Genomic DNA, 18,958 nt, shown 5'->3' with positions numbered 1-18,958 from the left:
TCCCGAGTCCCACCACAGATTAAACAACTAAACAAGTTGTTCTCTCTGTGGCCGCGCCCGCCGCAGCCGCAGGCCAGAGGCTCGTGAGCTGACGGCAGGCGCACCGGCCCCCTGCAGTGGCACTGGGCGGGCGGCGGCATGCCGCCGGCCTGGCCAGGCCCCAGGCCCACCAGCCTGTGAATTATGCACATGCTGCATCTGCATCTGCATCTGCATGCATCATAAATTATGATGCATGCATGATGCAGATGCACTCATCAAAGCAAGGTAACTGACTAGTGTTACCTTGCTATGATGATTGTGCAGAGCAGAGCAGACTCTCACTCCCCCTCCTGGCTCCCGCCTCCCGCCCTCCACTGACTGGCAGGCGAGGCGACTCACTCCTCCAGCCCCGGCCCCCCCCCCATCCGGCCATCCCCTGATTTGGCCGCAGGCCGCGAATACTCGCGACGCCGCGGCTCGGCACACTGCAGCGCACACACACACACACTAGGCCGGGCCCGGGGGGCCGCTGGCCCGGCCTGCCAATAAAAAAAAAAAGACATTTTTTTAAAAAAAAAAACGGCCCAGAGGTGGCTGCCGGAAAACCGGCCCCAGGGGACCCCAAAGTCGTTCGGCCACGGGCCGAAAGACCGAAAGGGCCAGTCCGACCCTGGCGGCTACTACTCTTCCGCCCTTGATCCTGTCGCATGCGCTTTGCCAAGATGTTTGCGAGCTGTCGCTGCTGCTGCAGCGTCTGTAAAACAGAGTGAGGGAATGGTCCTAGGCCATGATCTAACCCTGATGGTGCCTCACTCTGTAGATGTTCTATTGAACAAAACCCAAACGCAACACCTCACTTCCGCACGATTGACGAGATATGAGTTAATTTTATTTGCTCCCCACATACAAATTAGGAGGTGTTGTTCTTAATCCGGCTGAACTCCTACCTTTCCCGCAAAATACTGTTTGTGGTGATGATGAGTCACATGACTGCCTGTACACTACTGAACAAGAAACGAAGGGCAGAATTGATTTTAAGGACACTCCTTTGCATAATGCGCAAGGGGAGCTATTTTGTGATGGCTCCTGTTTCAAACTTCCGGACGGTACATCCACAGCTGCTTATGCAGTCACTACATTGAGCACGGTTGTAGAGACCAAGCGAATTACTCATAACTCTGCGCAGGCCACAGAGATTATAGCATTAACCCGAGGTTGTGAGCTTTCCGAAGGGCTAACAGTGAATATATATACTGACAGTCAGTATGCCTTTGTGGTGGCTCACAACTTTGGGAGACTTTGGTCAGAAAGAGGGCTTCTAACTTCACATGGGACCAAGATTCCACATGGCCCCCTGATAGTACAATTGGTCTTGGCGCTCGCGCTCCCTAGTCAGTTAGCGATCATGAAATGCGCAGCGCATCGCAAGATCACAGACGATGTAGGAAAAGGGAATTCTTTCGCTGATCAGATAGCCAGACAAACTGCCACAGATCTTCGCACAGAAATGTATGCTCTAAGAGAAACTAGGGATGTCTATGTAATGGACGTGGATATTGGGTCTGTGCGGGATATCCAAGCTGATGCCACAATGGGAGAATCTAAGAAATGGGCTGAAGGCTTGGGGAAATTAGATGATGACGGGTGTTGGGTGGACACAGTTGAAGGGAAATGGTTACTTCCTAATGCCTACATAGTCATGATGGTTACTATGGCACACGGTCCCACACATGTGTGTGCTCAACAGATTACGGAAATGTTAGAGAAAGTCTGGGTAAATGATAAGATTTCGAAAATTGCTCAGCATTATGTCCAAAATTGCATGATTTGCCTACAGCACAATGGGAGATGGGGAGACCTGCCAATATTTGGGGTCTTCCGAAACCTAAAGCACTGAGAAATGTTGAGAATGTATTGCTTTCAGACTACTGTAACCAGTTGACTAAAAATCTGTATTTCATTTATCATCAGGTACGATCAGCTTTACCTGTACGTTTTGAAGGCCCAGGACACAACATTCGGCCTGGAAGCTGGGTCCTTTTGAGAGCATACGAACGGTCCTCTTGCCTCGCGCCTCGCTGGCGGGGACCATTTCAGGTTTTGTTGGTCACCCAAACGGCAGTGCGGGTGGCTGGAAAGAAGAACTGGATACATGCGACGCATGTCAAGAAACTTCCTCACCCGACGCTGCACGTTACAGAAGAAGCAGAACCCCTCGCTAATGCTGCAATTGATGATCCTGAAGCAGCAAATAGCACTGTTAGTGAATCGGAGAATCTCTCTGAGCCCGTGGAGCTTGGGGAACCATCCATTTTGTCTCCACACTTTTTGGAAAAGTCATTTCCGGAAACCATTGCTTCGAATTCTGCAACTTCCGTTGCCTCTGATACGTTGCTTCCCTCAGGGAGTGACGTTACCTTGTTTCCGGATCAAACAGTACCGGGAACCACCAGATATAATCTTCGACAGAGAAAATAGACCTACAGCACTGTTCGACTGTGCATTCGAAAGAAGGAAAGAATTATCAAGGGCTTGCCTTTTTTGCCCAAATTTGAGAAAGGGTGTTCTGACGGCTAGGGTTGGGGAAGGACTAAGAAGCCGCGCGACCAGGGGGTCGCCAGCAATGAACATTGGGGTTTACATCTGAAGACTGCAATGCCTGCCACCGCTACTGCCCGTATTGGACTTGTAAATAAGGGGGTGACCAACTTGGACAATGAACAATGTGCCTGGGCCCCGAAAACGTATTGCTGTGTTTTTATGTTAATAATTGGGATTTTTATAGTAACTGCTTTAGGATTCTGGTACGTCGAGGAGATTTATCCTCTAGAGCCTCTTTTGCCAACTGAAATTGCACCTACTGTTTTTACGCCTTTTGTACACCTGCATACTCTGTCACCTAGGGACTTTCAGCATAGACAGAAGTATCACAATAATATTATGATGTTAATCATGAATTCAACACATGACATTTTTAACAAAACCAATTGTTGGGTCTGTTCACATTTACCGCAACATGGGGATAAGGGGCTAGGTTGGTATATTCATCCCTTACCTTTGACGACTGCTTGTTATGCCTCTCTCAGAGCACTGTTCTTTGGCCGATGGAATAATAGCATCTCAGGGAACTTCGATGGAACTAATTTGAATGATTTTGAGAAACGTGTTCTGACTCCCCTGGGATGCTCGCTTTTTGCAAATAGGAGCAAACCCAACGTTGCTTCTATTAGACCTTCTGACAGACTATCTCATCCTTTCCAATCCTTAGTTTCCTTTAAAATGGCTCTGATAGGCAATAAGGATGCCGTGCCTCCTTCTTACTCTGTTAACCATAGGTCCGATTCAGTTTCTTTCTGCATACAGAGGAATGGTACCCGGTCAATGGAAGATTTTAAAGGCTGTGCCAACGTTGCAAATTTGACTGGGGAAAACAGACCTTTGTATGTGGGCGAACCTGTCTATTTTCGTTTGCGGTAATGTAGCATTTCCATGGTTACCTAGGGATTGGCAGGGAACCTGTTATTTAGGGACCCTGTTACCTGGGGTATTCATAGCAAGTACTTTAGAAGTTTCAAAGGCTCGTCCACGACGGGACGAGAATGGTGATACCCCTGCACAAGTGATGGGAGATATAGCGAAATCAGTTGTGTGTTAAAGATAGCGTCACGAGGGCGCTGCGTACCTGTTCGTCCGGTTTGGGGTCTCGAAGATGATGCCAGACTGTCTGATGTTCCGTGGAGACATAACTGATGGCGCGGGAAACCAGCCCAGCCCGAATGGAACCGGATTGGAGGTGAACCGGCTCCCAACGCCACAGGTTCGCTCACCCCTGATTAGCGTGGTGTCGGGACAGTGCAAGCACTGACAGGGGGAGCCTCCTTGTCGATAGTTCTGGGTTCAGAGAAGACAATTGGCTCCGGGGATGAAGTATGACGAAGATCAGTAGGCTGAGGTTGAATAGTACTTCCAAGTATCAGCAACAGGCAGCAAATGACTGAGGCAGGCAGGCAAGGAGTACCAGAAGAAGCAGTTGAACCCAGGACCAAATGGAAAAAGGCCTGCGGGGGGGAAACCACCCCAAAACCAGAGTGAAAGCCTGGTAGAACCAGGAACCCAACCCCAGGTAAAAGGAGAAGGGAACAGGGAGGCAACAAGAAGGGAACCAGAAGGGAAAACAGGCTGGAACTGGGCAAGGCAGAAGGACACAGGGAACAGGTAGTAAACAAGGAACAGCGAAGACACGGTCCGAACCAAACCGATTTGAGACGCGGTTTGAATAAAGGCCGGGGCTCCTTATATGTGGCCACCAACACCTGGGAGGCTTGCAACGCAAGCCGTGCTGTTTTCCAGGCATTGGTCAGCCCACAACGAGGCTTGGGGCGCAGGATTCCCTGAACCGAGCACTCTGCGCACTGCGCATGCGCGGAGAGCGGGCGCCCGCGCATGCGCCGAGCAACGCGCACAGAAGACCCGGAAGCGCCCGAAACCCAAGACTGCCCCGGACCCCAAAGACAGAAGCGCGGGTACAGCCTCCAGGACGGGGAGCGCCGTAACAGGTAAGGAAGCCCCAAGACAGGTGGCGTGACACTATGCCCCCTCCCAGAAAGACCCGGGGCCCCAGGTTTCCAAGGAAAACGAAGGAAAAAGTCACGGACAAGCCGGGGTGCATGCACATTACAGCGTGGTTCCCACGTGCGATCACATGCAGGATAACCCTTCCAATCAATCAGGAATTGGAGCACACCGCGATGAATCCGTGAATCGCAAATTTCCTGCACTTCAAACTCAGGAACCCCCCATACCTGAATGGAAGAGGGACGTGGACCGGTGCACCTAAAGACATCCTCCACATAGGGCTTCAAAAGGGAGATGTGAAATACGGGATGTACCCGCCAAGAGCGGGGTAACACTAGCCTAAAAGCCACCGAGGACAAGCGCTTGGAAATCTTGAAAGGCCCATAGAACCGGGGTGCCAATTTAGTGGGTAAATTGCGTACTGGCAGGTTCTTAGAGGATAACCAAACCAAATTGCCCACCTGGAAATCAGGTTCTGCGGTCCGGCCCTTATCTGCCTGCTCCTTCATGCGCTCTCGTGCCTCCGCGAGAGTTCTCCTGGTCAAGTCGTGTTGTTTCTGGATGTTGAAGACCAATTGATCTGCTGACGGAACAGCGCTGGATAACACAGGAGAAAAGGGAACAAGCTTGGGATGAAGGCCGGTTGAACAAAAAAAAGGACTGATACCGGTGGCGGCATGGGTTGCATTATTATAGGACACTTCCGCCAGATCCAGGTACCTCATCCAGTTAGACTGAGTGGCATTGGCATAGCAACGTAAGTACTGCTCCAGGGTTTGATTAGTCCTCTCAGCTTGACCATTGGTGTGTGGGTGATAGCCGGAACTCAAGGCTCTGCGGATACCAAGATGATTGCACAACTGATGCCAGAAAGAGGAAAGAAATTGTGGACCGCGATCTGAGATGATCTTCTCTGGTAGACCATGTAACCGATAGATGTTGTGTAGAAATGCCAGAGCCATCTGGGAGGAAGTTGGGATCTTAGAAAAAGGAATAAAGTGTGCATACTTCGTGAAACAATCCACAACCACCATAACACATGTGTGACCCTCAGAAGGTGGTAGCTCGACAATAAAGTCCATGGTGAAAGTATGCCAGGGGTAGGGTGGTGTTTCAGTAGGCTTAAGTAATCCCAAAGGCTTCCTCCTGGGCGTTTTGGTCTGAGCGCAGATTGGACAACTCTCCACATACTTTTTAACTTCTTTGGCCCATCTGGGCCACCAGAACTGTCTGGAAATCAACTCTTGAATAGCCTTGACACCGTGATGACCAGCTATCTGCGAATTGTGAAACCCATGTAGGATGTCCAACCGAAGAGTACTGGTAGGTATGTATAGACGGTTCAAAAAGAACAGAAAACCATTGCGTTCAGTGACTTGTGGTGTTTTCAGTAGGTTAACTCGTTCCGGGTCCATCACGGTCTCTTGCATTATTCTCTGCAGATGCGGAGTTATGGTCAGTAGGAAATGTTTGGAAGATATCATCGGAGTGTTCAAACCAGTTCCTTCTTCTTCCTTTTCCAAAGAGCGAGATAAGGCATCAGCCTTCTGGTTCTGAGAGCTAGGAATGTAGGTGATGTTGAAGTCATAGTGAGAAAACAAGAAGGCCCATCTGGCTTGGCGAGCGGTGCGACACTGCAAAGATCTCAGGAACTGCAAGTTGCGATGATCCGTACGGACTTCTACGGGGAAACGACCACCAAGCAAATGGTGCCTCCAGTCCTCAAACGCCGTCTTGATGGCCAATAGTTCTTTTTCTATGACTGCGTAATTCTGCTCACTAGAAGTGAGTTTTCGTGAGAAATAGGCCACAGGATGTTCATCGCCAGATGTAGGGTGTTTCTGTAAAAGGACAGCGCCAACAGCGAAGTTGGAAGCATCAGCCTCGATGACATAGGGCATCTCGTCGTTAGGATGGCGCAAAACGGGAGCTGTACAAAACGCCATCTTTAAACGATCAAAAGCTTCTGACGCCTCGTGATTCCAAAGAAAAGGTATCTTGACACTGGTCAAACGTGTCAATGGAGCCGTGACACGCGAAAAGTGTGGGATAAAACGCAGATAAAAATTGGCGAACCCCAAGAACCGCTGGAGAGACTTCAAGTTGTGCAGTTGTTTCCAGTTCCGGATAGCCTCTACCTTGTCTGAATCCATGTGTATTCCTGCATTGCTAATCACGTATCCCAGGAACTCCATACTGCTCCGATGAAAAGAACATTTTTCGGCCTTGGCGTACAATTGATTCTGTGATAGTCGTTGAAGTACTTCTCGGACATGCAAGACATGTTCCTTCAGATTGTCTGAGAAGATCAGGATATCGTCCAGGTATACCCAGACCGAGATGCCAATCAAATCGCTGAAGACATTGTCCATAAACCGTTGGAAGACGGCTGGGGCATTACACAACCCGAAGGGCATTACCCTGTATTCGTAATGCCCAAAGGGTGTCTTGAAAGCCGTCTTCCACTCATCGTCCTCTTTAATTCTGACCAAGTGGTAGGCCCCATGGAGATCCAATTTGGTGAAGACATTGGCCGAGCGTAAGGATTCCATGATGTTCCGAATCATAGGTAATGGGTACCTGTCCTTTAGGGTTATGTCGTTCAATTGGCGATAATCGATACAGGGCCGCAAGGTCCCTTCCTTTTCCTTGACAAAAAACAGCGGGAATCCGGCAGAGGATCTGGAAGGTACGATGTACCCCTTCCTTAAACAATCATCAAGGTACTCCCGGAGTACCTGTCTTTCGGACTGAGTCAGAGCGTATATCTTCCCATGAGGAATCACTGCACCTGGAATCAGGTCAATAGAACAATCAAAAGTCCTGTGAGGTGGAAGAGGTATGTCTCCGGGCTCAGAAAACACAGTACTCAGGTCGGCATACACGTTAGGAATCTGGGACAAAGAACATAGACCAGATGAGTTCCTTCCGGGAACAAGAGGTATTGGGGTTGGAAATTCCAAAGACGTACTGCGACAGCAACATTCTCGAAGGCAAAGAGTAGAAGCAAACACCAAAGTGCGGGACTCCCAATTAATCGTGGGATTGTGTTGCAAAATCCAAGGCAGTCCCCACACCACCGGATATGAAGGTGACTTGATAACATCGAGAGCTATTCTTTCTTCATGTCCCTCGATCCGTAAAAGCATGCCGACAGTATGCAACCGTATGGGACCAGAAGCCAAAGGAGTACCATCAATGACCTCCACCGGTATGGCAGTTCTTCTGGTAAGTAATGGCATGCCAATGTTGATGGTGAAATCCTCATCAATGTAATTTCTGGAAGCCCCACAATCTAATAGACCATGGATATCAATCGTCTTGTTAAGCCATTTTAAAGTGATCTTCAAAATCATCAAGACGGCCGGCTGCATAGGAGGCAGTTCAAAACTGGGACAGGAAAGGTCTGGAAGCAAAACAGGACCTGTCGTAGCCTTCCCCTTTAACGACAGGTCTCCTAGTTTCCCCCTTTTTTGATAGGACGCAGAGGGCAGGTACCCAAATAGTGACCGGTACCACCACATTACAAACACAGTTGCTGAATTCTTCTGCGCTTCTTCTCTTCTTCGGATAAGGGACCCCTTACAGCTCCCAGTTGCATTGGCTCCGGGGATGAATCCGAAGGAGCTGACATCCCAGTAGGTTGAGTCAGCGATCTAGGGTAAGACTTCTCAAGACGACATCTCTCTCCTCTTCTCTCGGCCAATCTCTGGTCTATCCTCAAAACTTGTTCAATAAGTTTCTGAAGATCTTCAGGTTCAGGGATGTGTAACAACTCATCTTTGTATTCTGCTCTTAATCCCCGGCGAAACAAGGTCTTTTGCGTTATCTCTGGCCACAGGGAGTCAGTTGCCAATTGACGGAAACGGCTAATGTATGTGATGATATCAGTATTGGCTTGTTGTAGATCCATCAATTGGTTCTGCGCTGCTGATGCCAGATTAGGAGATTGAAACACTTCCAGGAATGCCTTCTCAAAGGCTACGAAATCACTCAGAATAGGGCTATTGGTAACAACCAAAGGTGTTGCACAAGCTAAAGCGTTTCCAGACAAGTTTCCCAGAATGTAGCCGATCTTGGCCTTATCATTGTTAAAGTGAGATGAACGATAGAGAAAATGTATGCGACAATGGTTGCAGAATTCACCCACACGTCTGGGATCTCCATCAAACTTGATTGGTGCGGTGTGGGCCAAGGAACTTTCCGGCTGTGGACTAGCACCAACGTTCTGTGTCCCCATTTGGCGTAGTGTTAGATTCTCCTGACGGAGTGCAGCCATCTCAGCGCGAAGCGCTTGAACCTCGTTACGAAGACCTTGATCCTCTTCCATCTCAGTGTCCGAGGAATCTGAAGACAGGCGTCTCAATCTGTTAAAGATAGAGTCACGAGGGCGCTGCGTACCTGTTCATCCGGTTTGGGGTCTCGAATATGATGCCAGACTGTCTGATGTTCCGTGGAGACGTAACTGATGGCGCGGGAAACCAGCCCAGCTCCAGCCCGAATGGAACCGGATTGGAGGTGAACTGGCTCCCAACGCCACGGGTTCGCTCACCCCTGATTAGCGTGGCGTCGGGACAGTGCAAGCACTGACGGGGGGTGCCTCCTTGTCGATAGTTCTGGGTTCAGAGAAGACAATTGGCTCCGGGATGAAGTATGACGAAGATCAGTAGGCTGAGGTTGAATAGTACTTCCAAGTATCAGCAACAGGCAGCAAATGACTGAGGCAGGCAGGCAAGGAGAACCAGAAGGAGCAGTTGAACCCAGGACCAAATGGAAAAAGGCCTGCGGGGGGGAAACCACCCCAAAACCAGAGTGAAAGCCAGGGAGAACCAGGAACCCAACCCACAAGAAAAAGGAGAAGGGAACAGGGAGGCAACAAGAAGGGAACCAGAAGGGAAAACAGGCTGGAACAGGGCAAGGCAGACGGACACAGGGAACAGGTAGTAAACAAGGAACAGCGAAAACACGGTCCGAACCAAACCGTGTTGAGACGCGGTTTGAATAAAGGCCGGGGCTCCTTATATGTGGCCACCAACACCTGGGAGGCTTGCAACGCAAGCCGTGCTGTTTCCCAGGCATTGGTCAGCCCACAACGAGGCTTGGGCCGCAGGATTCCCCGAACCGAGCACTCTGCGCACTGCGCATGCGCAGAGATCAGAGAGCGGCCGCCCGCGCATGCGCCGAGCAACGCGCACAGAAGACCCGGAAGCGCCCGAAACCCAAGACTGCCCCGGACCCCGAAGACGGAAGCGCGGTTACAGCCTCCAGGACGGGGAGCGCCGTAACAGGTAAGGAAGCCCCAAGACAGGTGGCGTGACATTGTGCCATTTTGGGGCAGATAGCAAATTCTGAAGACATCAGGAGACTAGCGATAGTACTGGAGAGAACCATCAACCGGACCACAGATATACTCAAACATAACATGACATTAGAGCAGAAAGCGATAAGATTAGTAGCACTCCAGAACCGGATGGCATTAGATGTCATTCTGGCTGAACGTGGTGGAGTATGTAAATTAGTGGGGTCCGCTTGCTGTGTTTTCGTACCAGACTCCTCCCCAACCATTTTCAAAGCAATTCAGAATCTGCACGTCCTTAGCTCAGAAGTGCATGTTCCCAAGGGGAACTGGAATCTTAGTGCTTGGTTTTGGGATTTCTTGCGATCTTGGGGTTGGAAGGTACTTTCAGTTTTGTTGATCATTTTGGGAGTTCTGCTATTCCTTTGTTGTTGTATCCAATGTCTGCCTAGTATATGTTCGATGCTAGGGGGATGTTGTGCTCAGGCGATAGGTACGATAGGACAGAAAGTACATGCCCCGGATAAAACTTCCAAGGAGTATGTGTTAAAAGAGATTTTATTGAACGACCTGATGGCCATAGATATCTCTGACAGCGATTCAGGGTGTATGGACGATGACGTATGGAGTTACTTGCAAGGAGATCAGAAGTGGTCTTAGCACTTGGCATAGGCCAAAAGGAGGGTTTGTCAAACTGGATATTAAATTATGCATCCTAGTGTAAACGATTGTATGTATATTGGCCTACGCCAGGTTGCATAAAACTGTACGCGAATAACTCTCTACCGCAAGATCTTGACCCTAGAAATTGATGTAAATCGCCATCTTGAATCAAACCGCCATTTTAGGTTCTCTTGCTGTTTAAAAGTCACCCTGAACATCAAAATGGTGGACGATGCCATTCCGAACAGAACCTGGCCGGCATGACCTCCGTACAGCTAATGTATAACTTGCCTGCAGGCCACTTGTTAGGGTCGTGAACTGAGACCTTGTCCTTCTGTTGACCTGCATGTAAATGGATTAGCTGTATCAACGGAACTGATCTATGCACATACTAATGAATAAATTAGAGTTGACCTGGCAGAGACCCTAGACCTGTTACACATTCATGGAATGGTTAACCCGTGAAGGGGTTGGACAACAGGCTGGAGAAATGTATTAAAGCCTGAATGTCCCAATGTACAGTCTCTCACTGAATACATCAAACCCCGTTGAAGTTCGTTGTGTTGCACTGAGGGCCGATAGCTATCTGACCTGTCATTTGACTTTGTTATTGCTTGACCTTAAAATAAAGTACTTTGTATGTTCCTTTGTAACCAGTGTTTGGTGTGTTTCCTTTGGGTTCCCCGGCCTCATATTATTTTTCTCTTTTCACAGCATTGTAGGTGACTCTGTGACGCTGCAAAGAAGGATTTAGATTGCCATTTCTTTGGCTTACACTAGTGCTGGTTTGATATTTACTGGTTGCATTGAGATATGGCACGCACTCCTTGATTACTGGCCATTTAAATTAGGAGAATAAATACAGTAGTTTTCAAACCGAGGGAAGTTAAATAAATGAAGGGGGCACAGGAGAAATTAGCGACTCTGGCATAACAAGTCACATGAAACATAACAAGAAGTAAGTGTCCAAGACTTGGACACTTACTTCTTGCTTGATATTTACTGGTGGTCCAGGGAAGGTTCACCAGAGGTATGTCTGCCTCTATGACCAGGTTAGGGCACCCCTCTCTTCCAGACTCTTTTAGGACAGTTATGAGGATGACACCAGCACACTTTGGTCCTCATCATATTAGTATGGGGTATGAAGGGGCTCTAACGTCTGTTGCCTCTGCACTCTCAGCTAAGGAATCTTTAAGTCACGGTTTCTCTGTTCTCAGCAGTGCACACGTGGTCTCACCAACCTTTTGGATGGTGTTCTGTGATTCATTAGGAGGGCACTGAATCAGAGGTATGCCCCTTGGATCTAGAATGCCAGCATAGACACCGCCCTCAAGCAAGATAATTTGTTAGTCAGCACAGCCACTCTTGTACTCACAGTCAGAGGGGAGATTCTGTGAGGCCCATATCCCGGCTTTGCCACTAGATACTGTTATCATGGAGAGATGTTATCTAAATGTATACTTCTGGGGTGTTTTCAGTGAAAAGGTTTGCCTTTTGCATTCTGTTGGCATTCTTTAGCTCATTGGGCCTCATTATAAGTTGGGCGATGCAGTAAAAATGCAGCAGTAATACCGTTACTGCCACCTTAACGCACCGCCCATCTAAGAATTTGGCAAAGCGGTAGAGGATTCACCTCCAGCTAAGAGTTGGAGGTAAATCCGCCACCTTTGCGCCACAATATGGCAATTTCGGCAGAATTACCACCTGCGGAATTACTGACGGTGTTTATTCTGTCGAAATCTGCCATGGAGTCCTAGGGAGTCCAATTAATGGGAACTAACACCACCCACCAGCACTTGTGATCTGGCATTAATACTGCTGGGCCAAGTGACAGTAACAGTCATTCCGTTTGGTGGTATCCAGCAGATTTACTGCCGAGATACCACCTAACTTGTAATGAGGTGCATTGCCTGCTCTTCCTTTTCATGTAGGCCTCTTGATTGAAAGGAGCCCAAAAAAGGCTTGATGTTTTTCTAGAATTTCAAACTTTCTTTTTTACATCATGGATAACAATCTGCATGACTGTGTCAAAACATGGCCATAGGCATGTGACCTTATCTCACCGTTTCTGTAGTTGCGTATATTTAAATGTTTAAAACATGTCAGTAACACTGATATCTGTTAGGGTTGCATCAGTTAGGATCCTGATGGTTGTAGTCTTTTATAATAGAGAAAAACAGCTACAATCCTTTACTTTTTTTGCATTTAATGTTAGGTTGATTTATCATGTGATTAACACATTTTTCAAATGAGGTCTACAAAACCAGGAATAATTTTAGTTCTTGAAAAACAAGCATTCACAAATAATTGAAACTTTCTTTAAGACAACATAAGTAGTCAAGTGACGAAGTTGAAGACTGGGCTGCAATCCCAGCTTTACAGTTTAACTAAAGTGTGTGACATTGGCCAACTCTTTCATATCATAGTGCCTAACTTGTCACAATTGCCAGTCCTTAAATATTTCAAAATTGCCAATCCATAGGAGTGATTCCGTTTTCAAGGCAGACTCTTAAAACCACTTAATTCATGGTTTGACTGGCAATAATATTGTTTCATGTATAATAATATTGCACACAACAAAGTATTTGTTTCTCGAGTCACTTTTGATAACTCCTCTTGAAAATCATATCCATCTTTTAATCTCAGTCTAGCTTTGGACATGTCCACTCCCCATCCACTATGTATGCTGTGGTGAGCACTTGCATGTTCTGAGACGCTGTTTAAATGTTTGGTAGGTCTAGGGTGCTTTCCTCGCAGCAGCTAATCCCTCTCCTGCATTTGTATTACATGATGCACACGTGTATCATGGCTCCCATTCTGTGATTCTGTGTCCTGTATCTACGCAAGGACATAACTCAAAACATAGGCTCTGGTGTATGTACCCTCATCATGATGTTTTTGTACCAATGCTGGGGCATCTGTACCTTTTCCATGAGACTACCGACCTGTTTCCTGATGCATCAATATTACATTCTGTATATCCTCTTAATGACTTTTGTTGTTAATGTGTCCTGTATCTATGGAGGAACTCAATCAGCCTCATCTTATTTTGCCAATAATGCCCTTGAAATGCACTTGTTTTTATTCCGATTCCAACCTGGATTTTAGGTGTCAGGCGACATCAGGGGAGTATCCATGTGTACTCTGATCATTGCCAGTACTGCGGGTCAAGCTATTGGTTGTGCTTCATAATAAAGGTCCCTGCCTTGTCCCTATAGTGCACAGCAGTGTGACCAAGGGGGCCGTTTCCTGCCACTCGCTAATTTATTCAAAGCCGGGGGGAGGGGATGATGAGATGAGGATGACCCCCCTCGATCGCCCCCACCACAGCCTCGTCACATGGCAGGAGATTGCCACTTGGGCAGAACAAATAGGGCCTCATTATGGTGCAATAAATACAGTGGTAAAATGGAGGTAAATCTGCTACCGTCAGATTACCGCACCGCTGTAGTATAGGTTTGGTTGTGATGTGGAGATAAAACCTCCAGCAAGATGCTGGAGGTAATTCTGCCACCTTAACGCAAACAATTGGCAAAATCGTCAGAATTACCACCATCAGTAATTCCCCGGGCAATCCCTACGGGGTCCATAAATGGAGACTAAGACCGCCATACCACCATTTTGATCTGTCAGCAATTCCACCAGATCAAGCGGTAAGGATAAAGGTTTTCCACAATTCCTGGTGGCTTTACCACCGGGATACTGCCAAACTTGTAATGAGACCCACAGTGCCATTTAAGTGACAATTATGCCCCAAAAATAGCTGTTGGGTTTGTGACTCTCCTCTCATCTCAAAGTAAGTGTAACCTGATGCAGACTAGGCAAAGACTAGCAAACATCAGATGGATACCTAAGTCGGAGCAATTTTGTCGATTCGGTCTGAACAAGCAAAATCCAGAAACGGCGCATCATTTAACTACGTTATGCCCCCCCTTGCCGCCAGGAGAGTTCTGGTTGGAGATTTTCATAAGATATCTGCCCAGCAAGAAGAAGGTGACTCCAGATGGATGAAGATCTTAAGACTAATATATACAGTTGTTCAATTTCTCTGTGATATTCTAGACCCCTACTAACTAACGACCTCACTGGACCCTGTCTGAGGGAAAAGGGGGGGAAAGAGGAAAAAGAAAAGAGATAGAAAAATTCCTTTTTTTTCTTCTTTTTTTCTCTTTCTCTTCTTCATTGAACTGCTGTTAATTTTATACTGTATGAAATCTAAGAGATGTAAAACTATCAATGAGATGTGGCCGTACAGGCTTAAATGAAAAGTTTATGTTTACACTATATCATTTTAAATTTAAAAAAAAGTAAGTACAACCTCGGAGAAGTGCATGATAAAGAAGGAACAGTAGATCCAGGGTCGTCATTTGGGGGTCGCCAGAGGTCGCAAGTGCGACCCCTGAGGTCTCCCTTGCGACCCCTGAGGTCTCCCTTGCGACCTCTGAGGTCTCCCTTGCGACCTCTGTGGTCTACCATGCAACCTCTAAAAAAATAAAATATATATATATTTTTTTTTTTCCAATGCAAGTTCCTGGGCTGTGGCCAGCACCATGTCGCTCTTTAATTCTGGAGTGGCTAGCTTTCTTGTTCAGGCCCCTTTAAAAAGAAGAAAATTAAGAAAATGAGGGCTACAAGTCTAACATTTTCAGCACTGAACCTAAATAAGAAAGAATAGCACTGGCAGAAAATGTGTCTTTCTGGAATTCTATACAATAATTGTAAACTCAATAAAGGTTTATTTCAGGCACACTTCAGTCACTGATTTAGTCTGTTCTCAAACACCTCAACTCAGCCTTTCATCCTTCTGAGGTCGATAAATGGGTACCATCACAGGTTGGGTGATAGTGGGTGTATATGTCTTCTATGTAAAGCGCTTAAGCGTAAGTGCTATATAATAACACATCATTATCATTTGGTCATGGACGTCTGCTTGCTATCACAGTAATTTGGTAATATGGGCCTATATACACTGATCTTAATGATACATATGGCGATCCATTCAGGTATGAAATGTACATCACAGTGATATAGTGATATCGTAACCATGTTTTTCCTAGTGTACAATGCTATGTGATGCCACTTCCTGTTTTGTCAACGGGTGAAAGGTTGTGTTCCATCGCTTCCCGCCATATCACTTTGGGGTGAGGTCAAATGACATCACTTCCTGTGATGTCATCAGGGGGTCATGGGTCGTGTGATGTGACTTACGCTACCCCTGGCATTTTGATGAAATGACGTCCCTGAGTAGATCTCAAAGAACCCAGGGGATTTTGGCAGGAGAGCAGCAGGCCAGAGAGCTCTGAAAGAAATGGGAGGGGGTGAGGGAAAACATGTGTGAGCCTCCCTGTGCAGGAGAACATTGGCTTATTAGAAATGGGTGAAAAGCATGGAAAAGGGTTGCAGAGCAATTGACCAAGGTGAATCCACCCTTCCCTGTGCATTCTGTGTTCTCAGATAAAAGATGGTGGTGAGCCTTCATAAAGGCATGGCCCACAGATCCAAAGCAGGAAGCTGCAGGCTCTCTAGAGTGACTGAGTAGAAGTCTAGAGAGGAGAGGCTGGAGATGGAGAACAGAAGTAATTTGGCGGCAGAAGGAAATGGAGAGGAGAGGAGGAGCCTGTGTGACAAATGGAGGGCAATGAGGACAACGAGGAGATAATGTTACTGAAGAGGAGGCTGGAGAAAACAAATTGGAGAGGAGAGAAGACAGAGACACGAGGAGTTTGTCATCCAAGAGTACTTAAAGTTGGAGGAGACAAGCAGAGGCTGGAGAACAGAGATTGGAGAGAAGGTGAAAGAGGGACAGAAGGCGGTGGTAATTTAGAAGGTGGTGCATTTGGAGTAGGGGAACGAAGGCTGGAGAAAGTAGTTTAGAGAGTAGGCAGAAGACATAACATCTAAGCAGGAAGTGGAATGAAGGTAGGAAGCAAGGAGAAGGATGATGTTAAGAAAGAGACAGACAGAGACTTGGGAGTGTGCAAGAAAACCTCAAAAGGTGGGATTAAGGAAATGATGACCAGACAATGGAGAATCAGGAAGGAGAGACCTGCATCTGAGACACGCTATGTGCCTGGGGGATTAGAGTGGAGGAGGAGAGGATGAACAAGCGTCGGTGGAGGTAATGGAAAGGTGGTCGGTAAATACAGTGGGTGCCAGAGTCACAGAAGGATGAGAGGGTGACTAGAAAGCACTTCCCCCGGAACGGGGTGGTTACAGATCAAGGAGGAAAAGGAGCAGAAGGGATTGGTAGCCACTGTCAAGTCCCTGGGTAGGCCATGAGTAGAAGGGCACAAGTTCACTCGCCATACCGACCATCCCAAATGGCTTACCCCGGCATAAGCTTTTGGACAAGGCTTAGGGCTCAGTAGTTCCCAGTCTCCTTTCTGACATTGGCAAGGTTTGAAGTGCAGCAGTATCGATCTCTTACAGACTGATGACAACACAAATAGAAACCGAAGACACTACAGAGAACCAGGGGAAGAAATGTGGGAAACAACCCTGCCTCCTACATATTGGGAGTGACTGGGAGCTATTAAGGATTGCCAGAATGTATCCAGGTTGAAGACTGCTAATTGATCCAATGGAATGTTTGCTTTGTTTAAATCCCAGGGATAAGCTATACCAATAGTGTCTATAAATGTGCGCTAACACTGTTAATCAAAAGAAGCCCAGGATTGTTGGAAGCCCACTCCTCTGGTTTGTGTCTCTCATTGATTGCCGTGTGGCTGTGTGACAGCTTGGGAGGAAGGGAGGAGCAAGAGAAGGGGCACATTGAAATTCTGGGATCCCTTCATTTCTTTTGCAGAGGGAGGGAAGGGGGATTTGTCTGTGCCCTGGACCCCAAAAAACCTTAATGTGATTAGGAAAGACAGGGATGATGAAGCGAGAATCAGAATATTACCTGTAAGTAATCACACGATTACATGCAAAGAAAATGTTGTCAATGCATTGGTGCTGTTTCAATACAACAATTTTCAGGCCTCTTTAGAACCGCCTGTAGTGTAGCATTATCAGTACTGTACCTCTGCTTTGAAGTTTTGTACTTTCACATTCAAAACACAGCACTTATGAAATGTTCCAGAACTAATGTGGCAGTGACTTGATGAGATCCTGAGCTAGAATTGCAGACAGGTAGCAAATTATCTAGTACTCAACATGCTTGCATTACCCTGATCACCCACTGCCACAACCATAAAGAGTTCTCTTCCAACTCTTGTAACCCCAAATAGTGCCAATGTTAATGTCCAGCACCGAAGAATGTCAATGTGGAAACAGCTGTAATTTTCACTCTTTGGTTACAACAGCAACTAGACCTTTGGCGCCCCAAATGGCTTACTGTAGTAACTGCAGGACACGGCTCTTCATGCTCTGCACCATTTCTTTCTGCTCCGCCAGCTTCTCTTTGTAACTTTCTTCTTTCTCTTTTGCTTCTTCTTTTTCTTTTTCCAGGGCAATCTTCAGTGATTCCTGGTCCTGCTGGATCCTGAGGAGAAGAACAATCAATGAGACTCTGCCCCTTCGGCAGCCGGACCCAACGTAGGGTGTTCAGGCTGAGGAGACAGACAGAAAGAAACGGAGATAGGAGGAGTAAGATAAATAGATGAAGAAGCGTAGGTACGTTTATTGATGGAGAAACACAGATGATTAATGCTGATCCTCCAAGAATGTGAGTCTTAGAAGGGAAGAAAGAAACAGTGGTAGGAGGAGTAGTATAGGTTGATGGTGAGAGATTGATAAGTATGTTAATAGAGAAAGACATGCGACAGATTTCGATCTTCCAAGAGGCTGAGTCTTGGAACAGAAGAAAGACACAGAGATAGGAGGAGTAAGATACATTGATGAAGAGCGATAGGTACGTTTATTGAGGGAGAAACAGATGATTGATGATTATCCTCTAAGTCTTAGAAGGGTAGAAAGAAACATTGATAGCGGAATAAAATAGTTGGTGAGAGATTTATAAGTGTGTCAGCGGAGAAAGACAGATGATAGATGTCGATCTTCCAAGAGGATGAGTCTTGGAAGAAAAGAAAGAAACAGTGATACGAGGTGTAAGATAGACGGATGGAGAGAGATAGATAAGTGTGTCAGTGGAGAAAGACAGATTATAGTTGCTAATTCTCTAAGAGGCTTAGTCTTGGAAGGGCAGAACGAAACACTGGCAGGAGGTGTAAAACAGACAGATGGAGTGAGATCGATAAGTGTGTCAGTGGAGAAATACAGATGATATATGGGTTCTTCCAAGAGGCTTAGTCTTGGAAGGGCAGAAAGAAACAGTGATATGAGGAGTAAGATGCGGAGATGGAGAGAGATCAACACGTAGATCTATGAGAAAGATAGATGATAGCTGACCATCATCCAAGAGAATTAGTCTTAGAAGGGCAGAATAAACCTGGGGGAAGGGTCCGATCTCCACTCAGTATTGCACCCTGCACATTAACTTAT

The 18,958-nt window shown here is 46.9% G+C and overlaps 1 protein-coding gene across 2 annotated transcripts in view; it reads right to left on the bottom strand.

Moving 5' to 3' along the window:
• RUFY4 (RUN and FYVE domain containing 4) overlaps positions 1-18,958 on the bottom strand; it is a 239,506-nt gene that overhangs the window by 47,183 nt on the left and 173,365 nt on the right. For both annotated transcript variants that reach the window (XM_069616819.1, XM_069616818.1), the window contains one exon: positions 17,853-17,999. In XM_069616819.1, coding sequence (XP_069472920.1) covers positions 17,853-17,999 — 147 coding nt within the window. The remainder of the gene's footprint in view (positions 1-17,852; positions 18,000-18,958) is intronic.

This window comes from Ambystoma mexicanum, chromosome 9 (assembly GCF_040938575.1).
Source record: "Ambystoma mexicanum isolate Mex_15411 chromosome 9, UKY_AmexF1_1, whole genome shotgun sequence".
Classification (NCBI taxonomy): Eukaryota; Metazoa; Chordata; class Amphibia; order Caudata; family Ambystomatidae; genus Ambystoma; species Ambystoma mexicanum.
The sequence above is the reverse complement of the archived record's forward strand: the minus strand, read 5'-3'. Positions and strand labels throughout refer to the sequence as shown.